General features: G+C 44.6%; 1 protein-coding gene across 15 annotated transcripts in view; it reads right to left on the bottom strand.

Annotated features, from left to right (window-relative positions):
- The window catches only part of AKAP13 (A-kinase anchoring protein 13), a 252720-nt gene that overhangs the window by 160146 nt on the left and 73689 nt on the right, over positions 1–18885 (bottom strand). For all 15 annotated transcript variants that reach the window (XM_083586086.1, XM_083586079.1, XM_083586080.1 and 12 more), the window contains one exon: positions 11490–11533. In XM_083586086.1, the coding sequence (XP_083442212.1) occupies positions 11490–11522 (33 nt within the window). In that variant the 5' untranslated portion in view covers positions 11523–11533. The remainder of the gene's footprint in view (positions 1–11489; positions 11534–18885) is intronic.

Raw genomic sequence — 18885 nt, forward strand, 5'->3', positions numbered from 1 at the left:
GCACAGGCCGCAAACAAAAGTATAACTTAATTTCGTACCTAGCTTTGATTGACTAATGTTTACTTGGCTTGGTGCCCCGCTGCCAACGAAAACATGCCATTTAACTCCACCACGCACACGCATGCACACACACACACACACACACACAAAGGTCACCTTTACTTTCAAGTCAGGAACCTTTCAGAGACGTGTACCTGGAAGTAGCAGCGTCTTCACAGTCCAATTCATTTTTAGCTACAAAAAGTGGGGAAACCTACACCGACGGTCCCATAGCCAAAAGGCAGCTAGCAGCAATGGTCAAGAGAGCCCTGCTAGATCAGGCCAAAGGTCCAGCATCTTCTTCTCCCAGTGGTCAACCGACTCCAGGCCGAAAGCAGGACCTGATCATAGCAGCCCTCTCTCTGCTCATGACCTCCAGCAACAGGTAAAGGCAAGGTAAAGGGACCCCTGACCATTAGGTCCAGTAGTGGCCGACTCTGGGGTTGCGGCACTCATCTCGCTTTACAGGCCGAGGGAGCCAGCGTACAGCTTCCGGGTTATGTGGCCAGCATGACTAAGCCGTTTCTGGCGAACCAGAGCAGCAGCGTACGCAAACGCCGTTTACCTTCCCGCCAGAGCGGTATCTATTTATCTACTTGCACTCTGACGTGCTTTCAAACTGGTTGGCAGGAGCAGGGACTGAGCAACGGGAGCTCACCCTGTCGCGGGGATTTGAACCATCGACCTTCTGATCGGCAAGTCCTAGGCTCTGTGGTTTAACCCACAGCGCCACCGCGTCCCTCCAGCAACAGGTACTCAAGAGGAAATCCTGAGCAATGGTCTGGCTTAGCATAAGGCAGTGTGCTATGTCCTACATCAGCCTTCTCCAAGGGAAGACTTAAGAACATAAGAGGAGCCTTGCAGACCAGAGGCCCATCTAGTCCAGCATCGTGTTCTCACAGTGGCCAAACGGATGCCTATGGGAAGCTGAAAAGCAGGACCTGAGCAATTGACGTTCAGAGGCACACTGCTTCCAATGGTGGGGGCTGCACACAGAATTTGTCTCAATTCACATAGGGAAGGAATGGCTAACCTTTTTCAGACTGAGGGCAAGAGTGACCCACCCTTGCACTTCTTAATGTGGCCCTGGGGAGTGTCCCCCTTTTCCTCCAAATATGAAAAAGAAGGGCAGGTTTTCCTTCAGAGCCAACAATTTGCTTGTCACCAGCAAGCGCATTTGCAATCCACGGTGTCACAGCTATCGCAAGATAGGGATGGCGCTTAAACAAAAGTGTCCACCTACTCTAAACCTACAATCTAATGAAATCCAGACGTCAACACAATGGCTTTTGTTTTCTTTTTAACTGAAAGGCAGCAATTCTTTGCAAAATTAAAAAAACAGTGTGCCAAACGGAATGAAAAACTAACAGTCAACACTTGCTCATAACGCAGCCATTCTCCGCACTAGCAGAGGATTGTTAATACTAAGCAAGCAAAGCCTCTGGTGACAGTTTGCATCAATCCCTTCGTAGCAGGACTGGCCACCAAACCGTATCGCAGATGGTCAAGGATGATTTCCCATAGTGGCTGCCCACAAAACAGACCTGACACCTTTCATCAGCTCCCTTTGTAAGCAGGCGTTAGCCAGGGGAGCATCTAACACTTTGTTAAAGGTTTCTGCCTGGGAGTTAGATTAGATATGCAAGAATAACACAGACCCATGAACATGTCTAGCTGTTCTACATTTTTTTCAAAAAAAAATAAAATCCAATTATGTCTCCTGGAGTTAATGTGCAGGTTACATTCTTGGACGAGGGCCACATTCACACCATACATTCAAAGCACTGTGACACCAATTTAAACACCCGTGGCTTCCCCCCCCCCCAAGAATTATGGGAAATGTAGTTTGTTAAAGGTGCTGAGAGTGGCGCTGTGATAAACCACTGAGCCTCTTGGGCTTGCCAATCAGAAGGTCAACGGTTTGAATCCCCATGATGGAGTGAGCTCCCCTTGCTCTGTCCCAGCTCCTGGCAACCTTGCAGTCCAAAAGCATGCCAGTGCAAGTAGATAAATAGGTACCCCTGCGACAGGAAGGTAAATGGTGTTTCCGTGCGCTCTGGTGTCCGTCACACTGTTCCATTGCACCAGAAGCATTTTACTCGTGCTGGCTGCATGACCCGGAAAGCAGTCTGTGGTCAACCACCGGCTCCCTCGGCCTGAAAAGTGAGATAAGAACCACACCCGATAGTCGCCTTTGACTGGACTTAACTGTCCAGGTGTCCTTTACCTTTACCCTTCACAGGGAGCTACGAATTGTAGCTCTGTGAGGTTTAACAAGGTTTGCTGATTTTATCTTGTGTTTTATTCATAGAATCTTAATACTAGCAAACTCACACCAATTGCTCGGGAATTCTAAAAAATCACACACACACAAATCAGTGCCATTTTGAAATCAGGGAATAACATTTGTGCTGTTTTGAAAACCTCAGTTCGCCATCTTGATTCAAAATGGGATCCAATTGCATCCAAACAGACGAAAACTTGTCCTTTCATCTCAGGAGCCATCATGCAAATGCATGGTGAACAAACAACATTCCAAAATATATAGTACATTATTTTATTATGTACACCACTTAAGAGAGATTTTTCTGATTCAGCAGATTATTCATTTTTCTAAACCAATGAAGTAAAATAAAGTAACTATAGACCAGTGGCATTGGCATGGGAAAATTACCAGCCACCAACCCCCAGGCTCTTGCTTATTTATACAGGTTACAAAAGCAGTATGAGCTTTAAAAAAAGGCAGCCTCCAGTTGCAAACTTACAACCCAAAGGATATACTTCCCCCTGTCCTGCTCCACGTGGAAAGATGCCAGGAAAAATGTGCAAATCATATGGGAAAAGGCGAAGAAAGGAGTCTTTAAAAATTCATCTTCCGGGTAGTGATGGATGAAATGAGACAGATCTCCAGTGTTGCAGGGTGAGGTGGGGGTGGGGGAGAACAAGCTTGGCAGCCATGCCAGTGTAGTCACGTGAGCTAATACCAAGACCCCTAGTCTTTATTCGCTGGACTTTACCTGGAGAAATCTGGGCCCAAACTCACACTCATGAACTTCGCTGGCTCACCTTTCCTCAGCCACTCTCTCTCATACAAATCTACCTCTCAGGGTTGTTATGAGCATAAGAACATAGAAAGCTAGATGATACCATTTGCCCACTGAGACCAGTCTTGTATGCTCTGACTGGCAGCCGCTCTCCAGTGTCCCAAGTTCAGACACATTCCCTGCATTGCCTGCTACCTGGGGAATGACCTTGAGAACTTCTATTTGCAAAGCAGATGTTCTGTCGCTGTGGCAGAATGATCCCCACGTCATCCCGAGTTCCTTGAGACCAACTATGTAAACTAAGGAACCTGTGGCTCTCCAGATGTTAGGACTCCCCCCGGCCCAAATCAATATGGCCAATGATCAGGGATGATGGGAGCTGATTGTGCAGCAACACAAGTTGCCAGGCCCTGATGCAAACCCTTCCATCACCCAGCCCCAAACTTTTGTCTTTGCACATTTACCCAGAGAACAACACCTGGAAAACAGCCTAGGAATGCATGGGCTTTGCAGGGCTGCAGGTGATGGGTGTTCATAACGTAAGCCTGTCTCTGAAGCTCGAGAGATACCTGTTTGTGCAACAACAACAAAATAGCCCCCAGTAAAAACAGTGACCTGGGTCAAGCACGCAGAGAAAGAGACATATGTCATATGCCGGCTTCAGCAGATAAATGCCTCCAAGGGAAAAATTCCAGAAATAAATGGAATGGAAAATTGCCTGTTGGAGTTGAGGCATTTCAAGTTACTTGCCCAGTGTAAGAAGAGTATATATCTGCTGCAAGTATTTTCACAACATGCGGGGGAAACACTACATAAAGAAGACATGAAGATATTTTAATTTTACCAAGCTTTACAATTTCATATTGAAATTTCCAGTGTCGTTTTTTAAAAATAAAACCCACATCGCTTACAAGCTGATAATGGTTCCAGGGTTCCAAATATTAAGACCAGGGGCCATTTGAGCATACTAGTTTTAGGTGCTGTTCACATTAACAAACATATTTGAATATGATGAGTAAGCAGTAGCCAGGTAAAGAAAATGAAATTTTGCTTCACGCAATGTCTGTTTAAAGAACCAATTAGCAGGAATGGGCCATTTAGAAAGAAAAGGGCCCCCTTTCCTGCTCTCCTGCCCCAATAAAGCCATGAGACAACTGGAAGCTTCTTTTCTGCTAACTACAGTCTCTTGTTTCATTTGGACAGAGAACTGTGTTTAGTATTACCTATGGTTTGTTACAATCTTCCCCAACCTGGTGCCCTCCTGATGTTTTAGACTACAGCTCCCATAATCTGTTAACAATGGCCATTCTGGCTATGGCTGATAGGAGTTGTAGTACAAAAACATTTGAAGGACAACATTTGGGGGAAGCTGGTTTAGGGAAAACAAAGTAAGGATTATAAACCATGATCAAAACTTGGTTTCTTGCCCTAAGCCAGAGGTTTTCAACCTTTTTAAGTCCACGGCTCCCTTGACCAACCACAATCTTTCTGCAGCACCCTGTGGGGCTCAGGAGTAGAGATCACCCTTTTTCAAACACCCTCCCTTGTGGAGTACTCCCTCAGCCTCCTCTCGAGAGTCCTCCGGGCATCCACTGCTGTCACCCCTGGTCTCTGGCTGCACCCCCTCCCGCCCCAAAGAGAGGTGCCTCCTCACACTGTCCCACAGGGCCCTGGGACTTGTCTGCCCATTCCCAACAGCGATGGCTGGTGGACTGGCTGGCTGGGCTCCCTGGCCTGCTTGCTTGTTTGCTTGCTTACTGAGGCCACCTCAGCACCCCCTGGCTAGCCCCAGAGGCACCATTCACCTGCTAAGCTTGCAGCCAGGGCTGCTGCAACAAACAGCTGTGCAAGCCTTTGGGAGGCAGAGACACAGGAGAGCATCAAAGGAGGGAGGGCAGGAAAGAGAGACAGAGGCCAGTGTTGCCTGTGGCACCCCTGACCATCATTCAAGGCACCCCAGGGTGCCACAGCACACTGATTGAAAACCACTGCCCAAAACCATAAAGGTAAAGGTAAAGGGACCCCAGACCATTAGGTCCAGTCGTGACCGACTCTGGGGTTGCAGCGCTCTTCTCACTATATTGGCTGACTTTATACAGCTTCCAGGTTATGTGGCCAGCATGACTAAGCTGCTTCTGGCAAAACCAGAGCAGCACACGGAAACACCGTTTACCTTCCCGCTAGAGCAGTACCTATTTATCTACTTGCACTTCGTGCTTTCAAACTGCTAGGTTGGCAGGAGCTGGGACCGAGCAAGGGGAGCTCACCCCATCATGGGGATTCGAACCACCGACCTTCTGATCGGCAAGCCCTAGGCTCTGTGGTTTAACCCACAGCGCCACCCGCGTCCCTGCCCAAAACCATAGTTAAGACTAACAATAGTATGTCCATATTTGCACATATTGTGTTAGTCAAAAACAGAGGCAAAAATATTTGATCACGTAGCCATGCCACGGAAGTGGGGAGGAACATGCAAGCCCCAAGGTTCATGCAACTCTATGATTCTATGTAATGCTCAGCCATAGTTTAGGGTTACATGTGAACCAGGTCAATATGTTAAAACAGCCGTAAGAGCCTTCCTATGGAATACCTACAGAGCAGTAGATTCTGCCAACAAGGACACTGATCCACTAGAACGTTAAACCAAGAAATCCAGGTGAACCCTCAACACCTAAGGAGCTGACAAATAGTACTACTGTTTAACCGCAGACCACAACCAGGGTAAAAATCTGAAGAGCTCTGGCTCCATCTCCTTGCAGGATAAAAGTGTTTTCCATGAAAACTTCAAAACACGTCCCTTAACATTCTTGCTCCTTGAATTATTTTCCAGATCCAAAGTCCAAGGCCAAGATTGCAGACCTAGTGCTCGCCGACTCTCCGCCTAATCCCCTTAAAGCCATTTGCCAAAAGACACAGCAGGGCCGGGTGGTGCGTTTCAGCTTTCTGAGCAGCTGCTGAGGTATCCCAATGGCAAATATTTCAGACCGAGTGCACGGGTCAGTGCAGATGTAACTCTTAACTCCTCAACAGATGAGGAGCAGCGCCGTGCAAATGTAAGACTGTCTCTTCCGACTGCAAATGAGAGATTGGGAGCAGGAGGCAGGGCTGCATTCTTCGTATCCATGGACCCTCTTTAAATTAAGAGTTTGTAAGTAAATCATTGCTCCCTCTAATAGCAAACACAGAGTCTGTGTGCCAACAGGCTTGGCGCAAAAAGCTGAGCTACTAGAAACTAGAAGGGACATTAGGTGAATCCTGAGGAATACAGAAGTATCAATACACAAAGAGTGGACAACATCCCTGCCCCTACCAAAAAAAAAATCCCAGTGAGGACACTCTCCAGAAACCATGGAACATTACGTTATGATTAGAAAAGAAATATGAAAACTTGAGAAAGAATAAGAGGCTTCCTTGAGTCCTTAACACAAAGGTGGGGGGAACTTTGCCAAGTTACAGGGAACCAGGCAGAGGGCCTTCTCGGTAGTGGCGCCCGCCCTGTGGAACGCCCTCCCACCAGATGTCAAAGAGAAAAACAACTACTAGACTTTTAGAAGACATCTGAAGACAGCCCTGCTTAGGGAAGCTTTTATTGTGTAACAGACTATTGTATTTTAATATTCTGTTGGAAGCCTCCCAAAGTGGCTGGGGAAACCCAGCCAGATGGGCGGGGTATAAATAATAAATTATCATCATCATCATCATCATCATCATCATCATCATCATCATCATTGTTATAATTATCATTTGTCAGCCTGAGGGTCATCCCTCTTCATGAGCAGTCATCTGGGGGGGCTACACCGGTTGCACACAGGGGGTGCAGAGGTAAAATGGGGTGCAGCAACAGAGGTGACGTTTACCTTTGTGCAGCAGGCTGCAAGTCAGCCATACCAAAGTCTGAAGATTCCTACACACCATCCCTCCAGCCAGACACACAACAGACATTATCGCGGTTTAAGGACACATTTCTTCCGGGCCAAAGTACCCAAGGAGGTCACGGTGTGGCCTGGGGTGAAGTCACAAGTGCCAAATGGAGGCCTGGGGTGGGTGGGAGGAGGCTCGTTCAGTCCCCAGGTCTGAGGGTCCTCACCCAAGGACTCTAAAAGATATGAAGAGGCTCCAAGACATAAAACTAAATCTTCGTTTCTTATCGATCATGTGTTGATGGTAAGAAACACCAGCAGATATTCTTCAGATTCAAGACCCTCTGTAGTGTCTCGTGTCAAAACCAAACTGCTGTTTGAAATGTACTACCCCTGTGTCTATTTATTTGGTTGAAAATGAGATTTGCATCATGCAGAGGGCCTCTGAAGAATCGTTGCCAGCAGGGATGACTAACCAGTGGCCTGCATATGTTGCTGGAATACAACTCCCATCATTCATGACCGCTGACCATGCTGGTTAGCGCTGATGGGATTTGGAGTCCAACAACAATTGGAGAGTCACAAGTTAGCCAATCCCATCTCAGAGTGACATCTGTAAAGAAGCACTCCTGTTGGAGACTAAGGATATACGCAACATTATGTTGCAGGTCCCAGCAAACCATGCTTTGCTCTAGGAAGCAACAAAAGAGGGAGAGTGCTCATCCGAAGCTGGTTTAGGATCTCTTTAAAACATTGAGTAAGAAAGCCAGTGTCTTCTGCTTACAGCAACCTTAGCTGGAGCAATTGCGGTTATTTTGAAAGCAGAGTCTTGATCGAAACAGAAACGCGGTTTACTAGTATTTCAATGCGAGGGCCATTTCTGCAAAAGCTGAGAGAAACCAGCTTCTTTTGTTTCTTCAAAGTCCCCATTAGCGCTAACAAAGGAAAGGGAAACTTTGGAACAGAAACCAAGATCAGAATTTGGTGTGTATGTTCTGCAGCAGGCACCAGATGGCGCTGCACAGCCCTCAACCTAGGCTTGCTTTTTACATGCCACACAGACTTAAGAACATGGAGGAGAAGGATGGAAGGGAACAACTAATTTCAGACAAAGCTTCCAAAACTCACTTTCAGACAGTAAACCCTTCAGACTGGCGGTGGGAGGGGGTTGTTTTGTTTTTTGCCAGTGTATTCCGGAAGGTGTCACCGATGCAACAATGGAGCATTAGGTATGATTTATACTGAACCGTCGACACGTCATCCCACTTTACTAGTTGCTTCTGCTAGGCTCCACCAATGTTTCTGCATTATTGACATCTGAGTAGCACAGACTCTGGTTCAGGCAACAGCCAGAACTGTTGGCTCTCAGGAATCAGCACCAAACCCACAAAAAACTGCAAGCGACCCCCCCCCTCAAAAAAATACAGCCCCAACATGCCACTTCCTCTGAAGCACCATGTTACCAGTGGGAGATAAGCAGCCTTGGTCAAGGTGCCTTTTTAAGGAAGCTGGCCTTCCAAACGGGGCTCGCTTATTGAGTTGCCACCAATGACGTCCACGGTTATTCCAGGCGATTCCAGGTTTGAAAGCTGTTGTGCCGCGGGCAGGGGGCTTCCCACAGACAACCTGTTTACTGAGCTTTCATCCCAATTTGCCGCACAAACCTTTCACGGATGTTAAGACTATATACCCAGCCTTCACTGAGAATACGTTCCAATTTTTTATAGAGCGGTTATATGACAAAGAGCATTGCTCCTGAACTACTTTCTGCAGTGTTTGCACGTCTTCCTGTTAATTATTCATTCTTCCCCGTTTTCAGTGCATTTCCTGTTACTTTTCTAACCACAAAAGTGCCAGGGCAACAAGAGCACTTGGTTTCACTTTTATTACACAAACCTATAAAGTTCTGGTATGCGTTTCCATCCCTCCTGCAAAATACTGACAGTCTAGTCGCTACCTAAGAGCCACTTCCCTTCGTGTTTACTATAGGATGATCTGATGATTACCCACCCTCAGTCCTCCTCCGTATGCCCTTCCCACAATCCATCGTGGCTCCCCACCAACACAGAGAAACACTTCCATGCACCCCTTTTATTTATTAAATAATAATAATAATAATAATAATAATAATAATAATAATAATAATTTATTTGTATCCTGCCCATCTGACTGGGTTTCCCCAGTCACTCTGGGCAGCTCCCAACAGAATATTAAAAAACACGATAAAAGATCGAACATTAAAAACTTCCCTAAACAGGGCTGCCTTCAGATGTTTTCTAAAAGTCAGGTAGTTGTTTATTTCCTTGACATCTGATGGGAGGGTGCCACTACCGAGAAGGCCCTCTGCCTGGTTCCCTTTGGCTTCACTTTTCGCAGTGGGGGAACCGCCAGAAGGCCCTCGGCACTGGACCTCAGTGTCTGGGTAGAACGATGGGGGTGGAGACGCTCCTTAAGATATTCTGGGCCAAAGCCATTTAGGGCTTTAAAGGTCAGCACCAACACTTTGAATTGTGCTTGGAAACGTACTGGGAGCCAATGTAGGTCTCTTATACTGTATGACAGGTCTTTTCCAAATGTTTCACAGGAAAAAGGTATTGCAAAGCAATGTTCACTTGTTCAAATTATGTCATCCTGTTTTCTCAGTCACACATACTCAGTACTGCACCATTCTCTCAGTCGATGTCTTCTTTTTTTAAAGGAAAATGAGTAAGCATGAACACCTGAATGGAAGTACCAAATATGATCTCCAGGACTGCTTGGTGGATTCTGGGATATTGTCCAGAAGCTCAAGTGTAAACAAAAATGTGCTCAGCGACCACATTTTAATATAAGGGACCACATGAAAAGGATGTCTGAGCAGCTTACACAGAGCTGGAAAACCGCAGGCTGCATCCTTGCCACAAGGTAATTCGTGTATTTTTTTTTTATTAAAAAACCTAGCGTGCAAAGAATTCTTTTTATTAAGCACTATAAAGCAAGGTGGCATTCTACCAACAAATGCAGGTCCCTGACTACTGGCCATCTTCCTCCCTTCACTCTGTTAGAAAAGTCACTTAAATAATGCAGACACAGAGTCTAGAGAGAAAAGAAATCCTGGCAACACTTTACTGAAAAAATTGAACGAAAACACTGAGGAGAAATAAATAAAATGTTCAACCAAACATAGAGAAGAAAAACTCCCTCAAAACTACATAGCCAATCAGGGCACATGATACCTCAACAAGCATAAGGCCACTCTTCCTGGTTGTTAAGCAACACCTTTGCCCCCCCCCCCTTGGTTAACTGATAACAGAACTAACTGTTAAGCTCCAAAATGAATGTGCTGTTGCACTTCCAACATACCCTACAGCCAGGGTGGAAAGGATAATGCAAATCTCAGAGCTGGGACCTCGGGCAGCTCTGACAACAACACTTCACACCACACTTTTGGCTTGCTTGGTGACTGGAGTTGTAATCTCTACAGGTGTACAAGCATCACATGGTTCACCCCCAAAGGAGGCTAAGGTTTTGCAAGTGTTCAATTAGACAAGCTAATGGTTCAAGGTCACTCACAGGAGTACCGAACTTGCTCACCTAAGCACAGACAAGTGACCCTTCTGGTCCAATATCCTGTTCTCACAGTGGCCAAACAGATTCCTCTTTCCCTAAAGCCCCTAAATTTACCTTTGAGGAAGAAAAAGGCAGCAGCTGCCCCCGGGGGCCCAGTAGACTATCCTTCCCCACTAGGAACAGGACACTAGTTAGGGTTGCCATATTTAAAACGGTTAAAATCCAGAGATAATTTTTATTTTTTGCCAAAGTTGTTGAGCTTCTTTGTCAAAATAGCAAAAGAAAACATTTCTGGGCCCTTTTAAGGAAAATTGGCAAAAACGACACTGCTGGCAAAAACGACACTGCCATACATTGCCAAAAGTCCAGATTTTCACTGACATTTTGCCGATTTCCACCCAGACACTGCTTATGACTGCGGTATTCCTGATATATCCAAGAAATTCCAGACGTATGGCAACCCTACACTAATCCCGGTATGGTGCAGGGGTTAGGCCTGAGTAACCAAGGTTCAAATCCCCACTCAGCCATGAAGGAGGAACAGAGCACAATGGTAGCACATCTCCTTCACATGCAGAAGGTGTCAAGGTTCAATCCTTCCAAAACGTTCAGAAACCAAGCCGTGGCTTCCAATTGGATGCAGGAAGCTCCTGCAGCCAATCGGAAGCCGTGTCGGACTTTCGGGTTCCAAAGAACGTTCGCAAACCGGAACACTCACTTCCAGGTTTGGGGCATGCGGGAGCCAAAACATTCGACTCGCAAGGCATTTGGGATCCAAGGTACGACCAATCTCTAAACTATATGCTGATTTCAGTAAATCTTGGAATCGGGTCCAGTTCAACTTCTCATCAACAATACTATAATTTCAAACAAATGCAATTGTTTCTCAGTAGCATGGATTTTCAAAGGACATTTGGTCATTAGGTAAAAAGAGTATCGAAGCTTAGTTTCAATAACCCACATGGATGGAAAAAGTAGGTAAAAAAGTTTTACTCACATACAACGGAGCTTGCTGTGGATTAAGTTTCATGACCCAGAACGCTGAAAAAGAAAGGAAAGGAAAAAGAAAAAAGGATTACCAGAATAATTTTCCAACATCCACATCACAAAAATAACACCCACTTCTGATGAAGTGGAATCTAGTACATAAAAGCTTGTGCTTATGTGTTAAGGTTTCACAAGATTCAGTCCAATATTTTCAAAAAAGAACAAACCCTAAAAATTCATACATTATTTCCAAGATCATTCATGGTCATGCATAAAAATACTTTGAAGGTGTTATTTTACTCAGTTTCTCAATGGCAAATGTTTTTGTTGGGGGTTTTTTTTAGTCAAACACAGTGGAACAAATTAGAGAAACATCATCTGAAGGTTTTCAAGAAACAAAATGCTGAAATAGATTTACACCCTTAAGTGTGGTGTAGTGGCTAAGAGCAGTGGACTCGTAATCTGGTGAACTGGGTTCGCATTTCCGCTCCTCCACATGCAGCTGCTGGGTGACCTTGGGCCAGTCACACTTCTCTGAAGTCTCTCAGCCCCATCACCTCACAGAGTGTTTGTTGTGGGAGAGGAAGGGAAAGGAGAATGTTAGCCACTTTGAGACTCCTTCGGCAGGATATCAAATCCAAACTCCTCTTCTTCTTCTTCTTAAGAGAACAATCCTAAAGTCATTATTGACAATCACAGTTGACACAGATGCATACCTAAGTCACAGTACTGAACTAGCTGCCTTTGAATGTGACAGCTACACCTGTCAATGCAAATGTACCTCACCTTCCAGGGTTGCTAGATGCAAAAAAAAAAAAAAAGGCAGAGACAAAACCAGGGGTCTTGAAATCTGCAAACACCTTTTATGTGGCCGAGGTCTGGAGCATGCCAATAGCTGCCATTAGGAACTTCACTTTCAACTTTCCCCACACACCATCTGCTTAACTTATCAGAAAACTGACCTATGACTGGTTAACAAGAAACATTTTAAGTATGCCCCTAGTGTCCTGACTAAAAGAATGTCCACATTGCCTGGGAGAATATGCAAAGCAAAACTTTAGGCACACAAGACAACATAGTCGTGTGTTTATTTGCTGACCTCAACTGATACTGAATCAATGCGAGAGAGAAACTCATCAGGATCTCCAGAACATGCAGCTGCCTCTTTCTGCCTGACCTCTAACCTAATCAAATCAGGATCTCTGAAATGATTTAATCTACTTAAAGCCCTAAAGGAAGGTGTCAAATGCCCAAGGCACTGCCACCTCCACCCATTATCCCTTGTTAGAAGGAATCAAGGTTAGAATCCTCCAGCAGATATCTGCACACTATTTGCTACTTCCAGAGTCACACAGTAAAGTCATAAGAAATATTCTCAAATCCATTATAAAGGCAACACTTTTATTAGGCCAACAAAAAACACACACACAAAACAGTGTGCAACCTCTTGCACTCTCCAGAGTCCTTCACTGCCCATCAAAGAACACGTGTCTAAGGATGGAGACACTACTGGGTAATATGTTTTTGTGTTCCCAGGTATGGGGAAACAACCACTGTTGTATTTCTTGTTCTCAGCAAGATGCAAAATTAACGGCTTCAACAGCACCCATCCCCACTTACCACCACCCTGGTCTGTTTACCACCCTAACAATATAAAAAAAGCTATGCACAACATGGAAACATGGTCTAATAAAGTTCCCCCCCCCAACTTGTTTCATCCTCTTTCCCCACCCCCCAGCTGATTTGTAGTGACCAGCCTATGAAATCCAATTTCCATCTGTTTTGCAATCTGTCACAAATTTGATTCTTAGTTTTCTTTGTTGCCCAACAACCAATTTCCCCAGGTATAAACATGTGGTGCATATAATTTGCCCCATGGAACACTGCAACTCTAAGCTCAAGACCCCAAAATTAAAAACTGTGCCTTTCCATTGGATTGCATCAACAGGGAAGATGGGAAACAGACCTTACTTACTCCATAAGTTACGATATGGCAGACCAGCTCCTACCCCTGAATAGTGCAAGCTGGTCCTTGTAAGAACAACTGTTCAAGAATTGGCGACTGAGCTTGATTTTTCCTCTTCCTTCCCTATTCCATTTCCCTTGTGTGTTGTGTTTTTAAGATTGTAAGCTTGTGGGCAGCGACTGTTTCATTTTAACTGATTGTATGTAAGCTACTATGGAGCCTTTTTTACTTGTCCGCAGAGCGGAACGAAAGGAGGAGCTTTTTCTGCCTCCCCTCTTCCAGCCACTCTCTGAAGACTGCAGAAGGGACCCTCAATAGGAATATTAGGGGGGGCATGCAGGGAAAGCATGGCTTTGTTTTTTGAAGTCTTCAGATGAGGCCTAGACCATGTGAAAAATGAACAAAACATTTTACCTGCGGTTCATTCATTTTCAGCTTTGTATTCTTATTATTAAAAAAGTGTGCCTAGACATTCCATTGTTATGCCCATAACCTAGGTTTAAGGTGCCGTTCAGCTACTCACTTTCGTATCTCAGTTTCTAACACTGCCTGGTGGGTAGACAGGACCTGTTGTTGGAACAGCCATGCAGCCTCACACAGCAGATCCTGGAATCCTGATCCCTGGGCTTTGTCCCTGAACTGTGATTGGGGAACCTTGAAGCACTTCTCCTAAGTTGTTTTGATCCTTGCCTCATCACTGGAGCCTTAGGGCATCTGGACTGATTCCTGCTCGCCTACTTTTGCTGCGTTTGCACTGTCAAATTGCTAGAATAAAGCTTGGCTTCTTTACTTACAAGAAAGTGCACCTGCTGTTATTCTTGGGAAGGAGCCAGGACTCTGAGTTACAGTTTTCCCCTGTGTGAATATAGGGTTAAGTACACACACACACACTGCTCTGATCACATTCAGTCTCCCTACTATCCACGGCTACTTCATTAGACTAAGTAAAACTTGCCAGCAGGCTCTCCATCAGTGAAGGCTAATACATATGGGTAAGTGAGCCACAGCCCCACCAACCTCAGTTTGTCACCAACCCATCCTCACCTGGCTACAATCAGCCCAGGAGATGGTCCTGACTATCAGCCAGGTCTCCATGTTGCCCTTGCAGAATGCAGGGAGGAAGATTGAGAATAAACTAGAATCATTAGGCTCTACCAACCATAGGCTCTTGCTCCACTAGCCATTTACTCTGGCGCCCCCTACTGCTGGCCTCCCTGCCTTCCGCTCTACTATTCCCCTACTAGCATCCTTTGCACTCCATGCATCTCCTGTGTCACACTAAGTTTAGCCCAAAGAACAACTAAGAATATAATCTTTTGGTTGGTTCCAATAAATGGGAAACCTTCGGCCCTCCAGATGTAATTGAACCTTATCTCCCATCAGCCCTAGCAAGAATGGCCAATGATCAGGGGTTATTACCCGATTGTGGAGTTTGATAATCAACTGATAATACTTCCTCTGCTTTTTCTATAGCTTAACTTATTTGCTTTCTCCTCTACCCCACTTCCTTGTTTAAACCATCTAATTTTATTTTTCATTCAAAGTTATTAATGCTTCAATACCGGAAATGAAAAAGCAATTTTAAAAAACAGCATCACTTTAAACTCGTGTATTTAAAAAGCAGTCTAGTATCCTTTGGGCATCTGCATGGGTTTCTTAAGAAACACGAAGTTGAACAAGCCTCTTAAAGATTTGTCAAACGCAGGGACGCCTTAGAGTTTCAAAAGCATAACCATACTTGGTTGCCTCTTACCTTGATAGCTCGTAGCTCATGCAAACCTCAGTTATTAACTGTTCCTTAAACGTTTTCAGAATCTGATAAAACTTCTCCATGTATGGCATTAGTATTGCTGTGTTATACAATTGTTATACGATTCTCCCATTTCACTCTCTGCCAGACGTACTACGCAAACAATTTGCTCCTGGTACATTTAACAAGACAGATTCTTTGCTCTGGTAACATCATCTTTTTCTTTTCTTGCAGAAACAGGATGCAGAGATTTATGGGAAGGAATAGAGCACTGTGAATAAGAAAGCATTCCATCCAAAATATTAAGGCTATTTTTAGGAAGGGTTGCATGACAATGCCCAAAAATGTTTCCTTTTCAAATTTTGGAAGAAGGCACAACACAACAGGACCGTGTCCTCTTTTTAGCAGGCATCTGTACTACTGATTTAAACGAGATTTAATAACCATTCATGCGCCCCAAACATGGTGGATGAAAGCCATAGGAATTCTTAGCACCCCTGCCAAACTACATTTCCCATAATTCTCTAGTGGAATCCATGACAGCTAAACTAGTATAAAACTGTACACATCTTCGGTATACAGTGGTACTTCTAGATGCGAACGTGATCCATTCCGGAGCCCCGTTCGCATCAAGAAGCAAACGTAACCAGCGACAGCACTTCTGCGCATGCGCGTGACGTCATTTTGAGCATCTGCGCATGCACAAGCGGCGAAACCCGGAAGTGACACGCTCTGTTACTTCCAGGGTGCCATGGAGCGCAACTCGAACATTCAACCCGAGGTATGACTGTAAATACACCCAGAGCTGTGTATCCTGTTTATTTTCCAAGCTAAAAATATTCAAGTTTTGGAATGGGCAAAAACTACAAATTGAGTCAGTTTCCCGCAAATTAGCACAACTTGCGTATTTGGGTTTTGCTAATCAGCGGGAGGTAAGGAGCAGCAATGCAGGGCAGCAGGCGACAAACCTCTTGAGGCCTAATTTCAAATCCTATTTCTAGTACCTCTGGTTTTAATAAGCATTGCTTATGCTGCATCTTATCACAATGCAGGGGTACTAAAAACTTTGCTCTTTTTTTTTTTCCTTTTGAGTTGAAACCCAAGAAAGCTGAAGCCGTGGCACAAACACCACATTCTACATTATTCAGTGCTCCTGCAGAATCACACTACAAACTCTCAGCCCTGGCTGAGTACATGCTACCCAATGAAGTGTACCAACATCACAGAAGAGGGAGCCTGTCGTGTCCGATTGTGTATGTTCATGGTTAATGTGAATTAAGCCATTCTCAGGCATTATTACAGCTCTGTCCAAGAGGAGTCTGACCCATTCATCCCTGATTCTTTGTGGCACAGGGAAAACCTGCAGCTTAGTGCAGAGAATCTACAGAAGGTCTCAGATTCAATCCCCAACATCTCCCAGGGAGGGCGCTGAGAGAACCCTACCTGAAACCGTGAAGATCTGCTGCCAAATCAGTGTAGGCCAGTCATTCCCAACCTGGTGCCCTCCAGATCTTACGTTTCGGTGTTCCACATGAAGCTCAAATCCAAATATACAGCAAAGAGCCTGGTGCCTAGATCCAGCTTCAGATCTACTCCACTAATCTCAGCAAGAAACAAACTTTTCCAACTGAGGCATTAAAACCCATGTGTTGCAAAATAAATAAATAACCTGTTTCTTTAAAAAACAACAACAACAACAACAACAACAACAACAACAACAACAACAACAACACAATGTAAGTCAAGAGTTTTGTTTAAACTCGTTTAATGGACAAAATCTCCAGTGAAGAGAAACCGGACACATTTCTGATCTCCGTGTTTTAGCAGACATGCCAAGTGGCCGATACAAAAATAATTACATTGAGTACTGTATGGAGATACACTAGGCTTTTACCCAATTAGCACACAACAGGTCATCTAGGGGTGCTGAGGTCAAATAAGAGGGAGCAAACAACACCAAACCAGTGGCAAGGTTGCACAAGTTTTAAGAACCAGTCTGCATATGAAGAGAACTGGGATGGGTGGCAGAACATCATACACAGGGGCTGTGGTTTGCACATGGTAAAACACAGCTGTGCCCAGGGCTGGATATTTGCTGGAATTCCATAGGAGAAAAGAATATGAAACTGTATTCAGAATTCAGCTTCAGAACATCACCTATCATTTTATGTGAAATCAAGTATCTAGACCTTGTGGCTGCAAATATTTACTTGAAAGTTTCTGAGCGACACTTACCAGATTCTAAGAACCCAAGCAGGCGAGTTAAGATTTCCATTGGGGAAATCTTGGGGCGGGGATTCAGTGCTCTGAATAGTTTCTTGCCTTTCCCCAGTAATAGAAAACCCAGATTTTCTGGATGTAAAAACTGAAGAAAAGCAAAAAACATTTTTTTAAATGCTCAATTTCCCTAAATTTATAGTGAGCACTAAGGATAGCAAGATCTGTCAGTTTTTGTTCTCTAAGTTACTCACTTTTTCCAATCTTAAACTGAGTTCTCCAAATTTCTGCAAGAAATTGTGGTTTATAAAATCCTCATGAAAACTTACCAGTGCTTTAGTGCAAATTTCTCCTCATCATTTTTCTATGCAGTTTTGACTAATGTACGTATTTCTGCAAGCAATTTTTCTTTAGACAGTGAGTTGTTGTATCTTATTTTCATTAATATATTCATCTGTAGCTATACTTTTACCTAATATATGTGTTTTTGTAAACAATGGTTGGTTGGAGAACTGCGAAATTCAAACAAGCACAATTTCGAAGGATGGCTGTGTTTTGGTTCTCATATTGCTTCAGAAAGTGCGGATTTGACAGATTCATCTTTAGAGGCGAACTGAATCAAATTTCTCCCCCATCCCCACAGAGCACAGAACTTAGCTTTTCTTTGTGCAAAATCTGGATTTCCTGGGTACAGAATTCATTATGTAATCACACGTAGAACTTTCTTAAAACCAGGGCTATTGGCTTCAAATGACTTGGCCACATGACAAGGGATGACAACACGATGTCTAGGAGAAAGGACTACGTTTGGAGTAGTCCAAAGGAAATTATGCAAGGGAAGCTCACTGGGGCAAAACAGTTACAGAGACAAAAGTGGAACTTGCTTATAAGTGAGCTATTCAAAGCAGAAAAAAAAAAAAAATTGAAACAAGGGGGGAAGTAGAGGAAGAGACCACAGATGGGTGGTGGGAGAAAAGAGGTGAGAGATGCAAGCTTAAAGTCTAAACAAAGGAACAATTGTGTTGCATCCTTGACGTTTAACAAGGATGTTTACAGAGCCTCAAGGGAAGATGATCACTGTCAGTGGCTGCTCAGAGCATGAAAGGGTTTGGCTTTTTTTGGTTCTCCTGCTCAGGAGGAGTCTTGGGGTGGGAGGAGACGGTTGTGGGGAGTTGATTTCCCTACAACTGTGTCTTTCAAGCTCTCCTGCTAGGCTCACAAAAGAATAATCAGTAAGGGCAGACAAATGTCCCACGACAATAGCATGGCTGATCTTACACTGCTGGGGAGTGTCGGGCACATCCCAGGGCATGCCCTAAGAGCAACAAAGAGCAATGCTGAGGTCCAGCTAGCTTGGCTGTCACCCTACACAACACACAGACATGTCCAACTATCAGGGCCAGTCCTACCATTAGGCAGAGGGAGGTGGCAGATGCTGGGGAAAGGGCAAAGGAACAGAGGTGATGCGCTCGG

This window comes from Podarcis filfolensis (genome assembly GCF_964270895.1).
Source record: "Podarcis filfolensis genome assembly, chromosome: 14".
NCBI lineage: Eukaryota > Metazoa > Chordata > Lepidosauria > Squamata > Lacertidae > Podarcis > Podarcis filfolensis.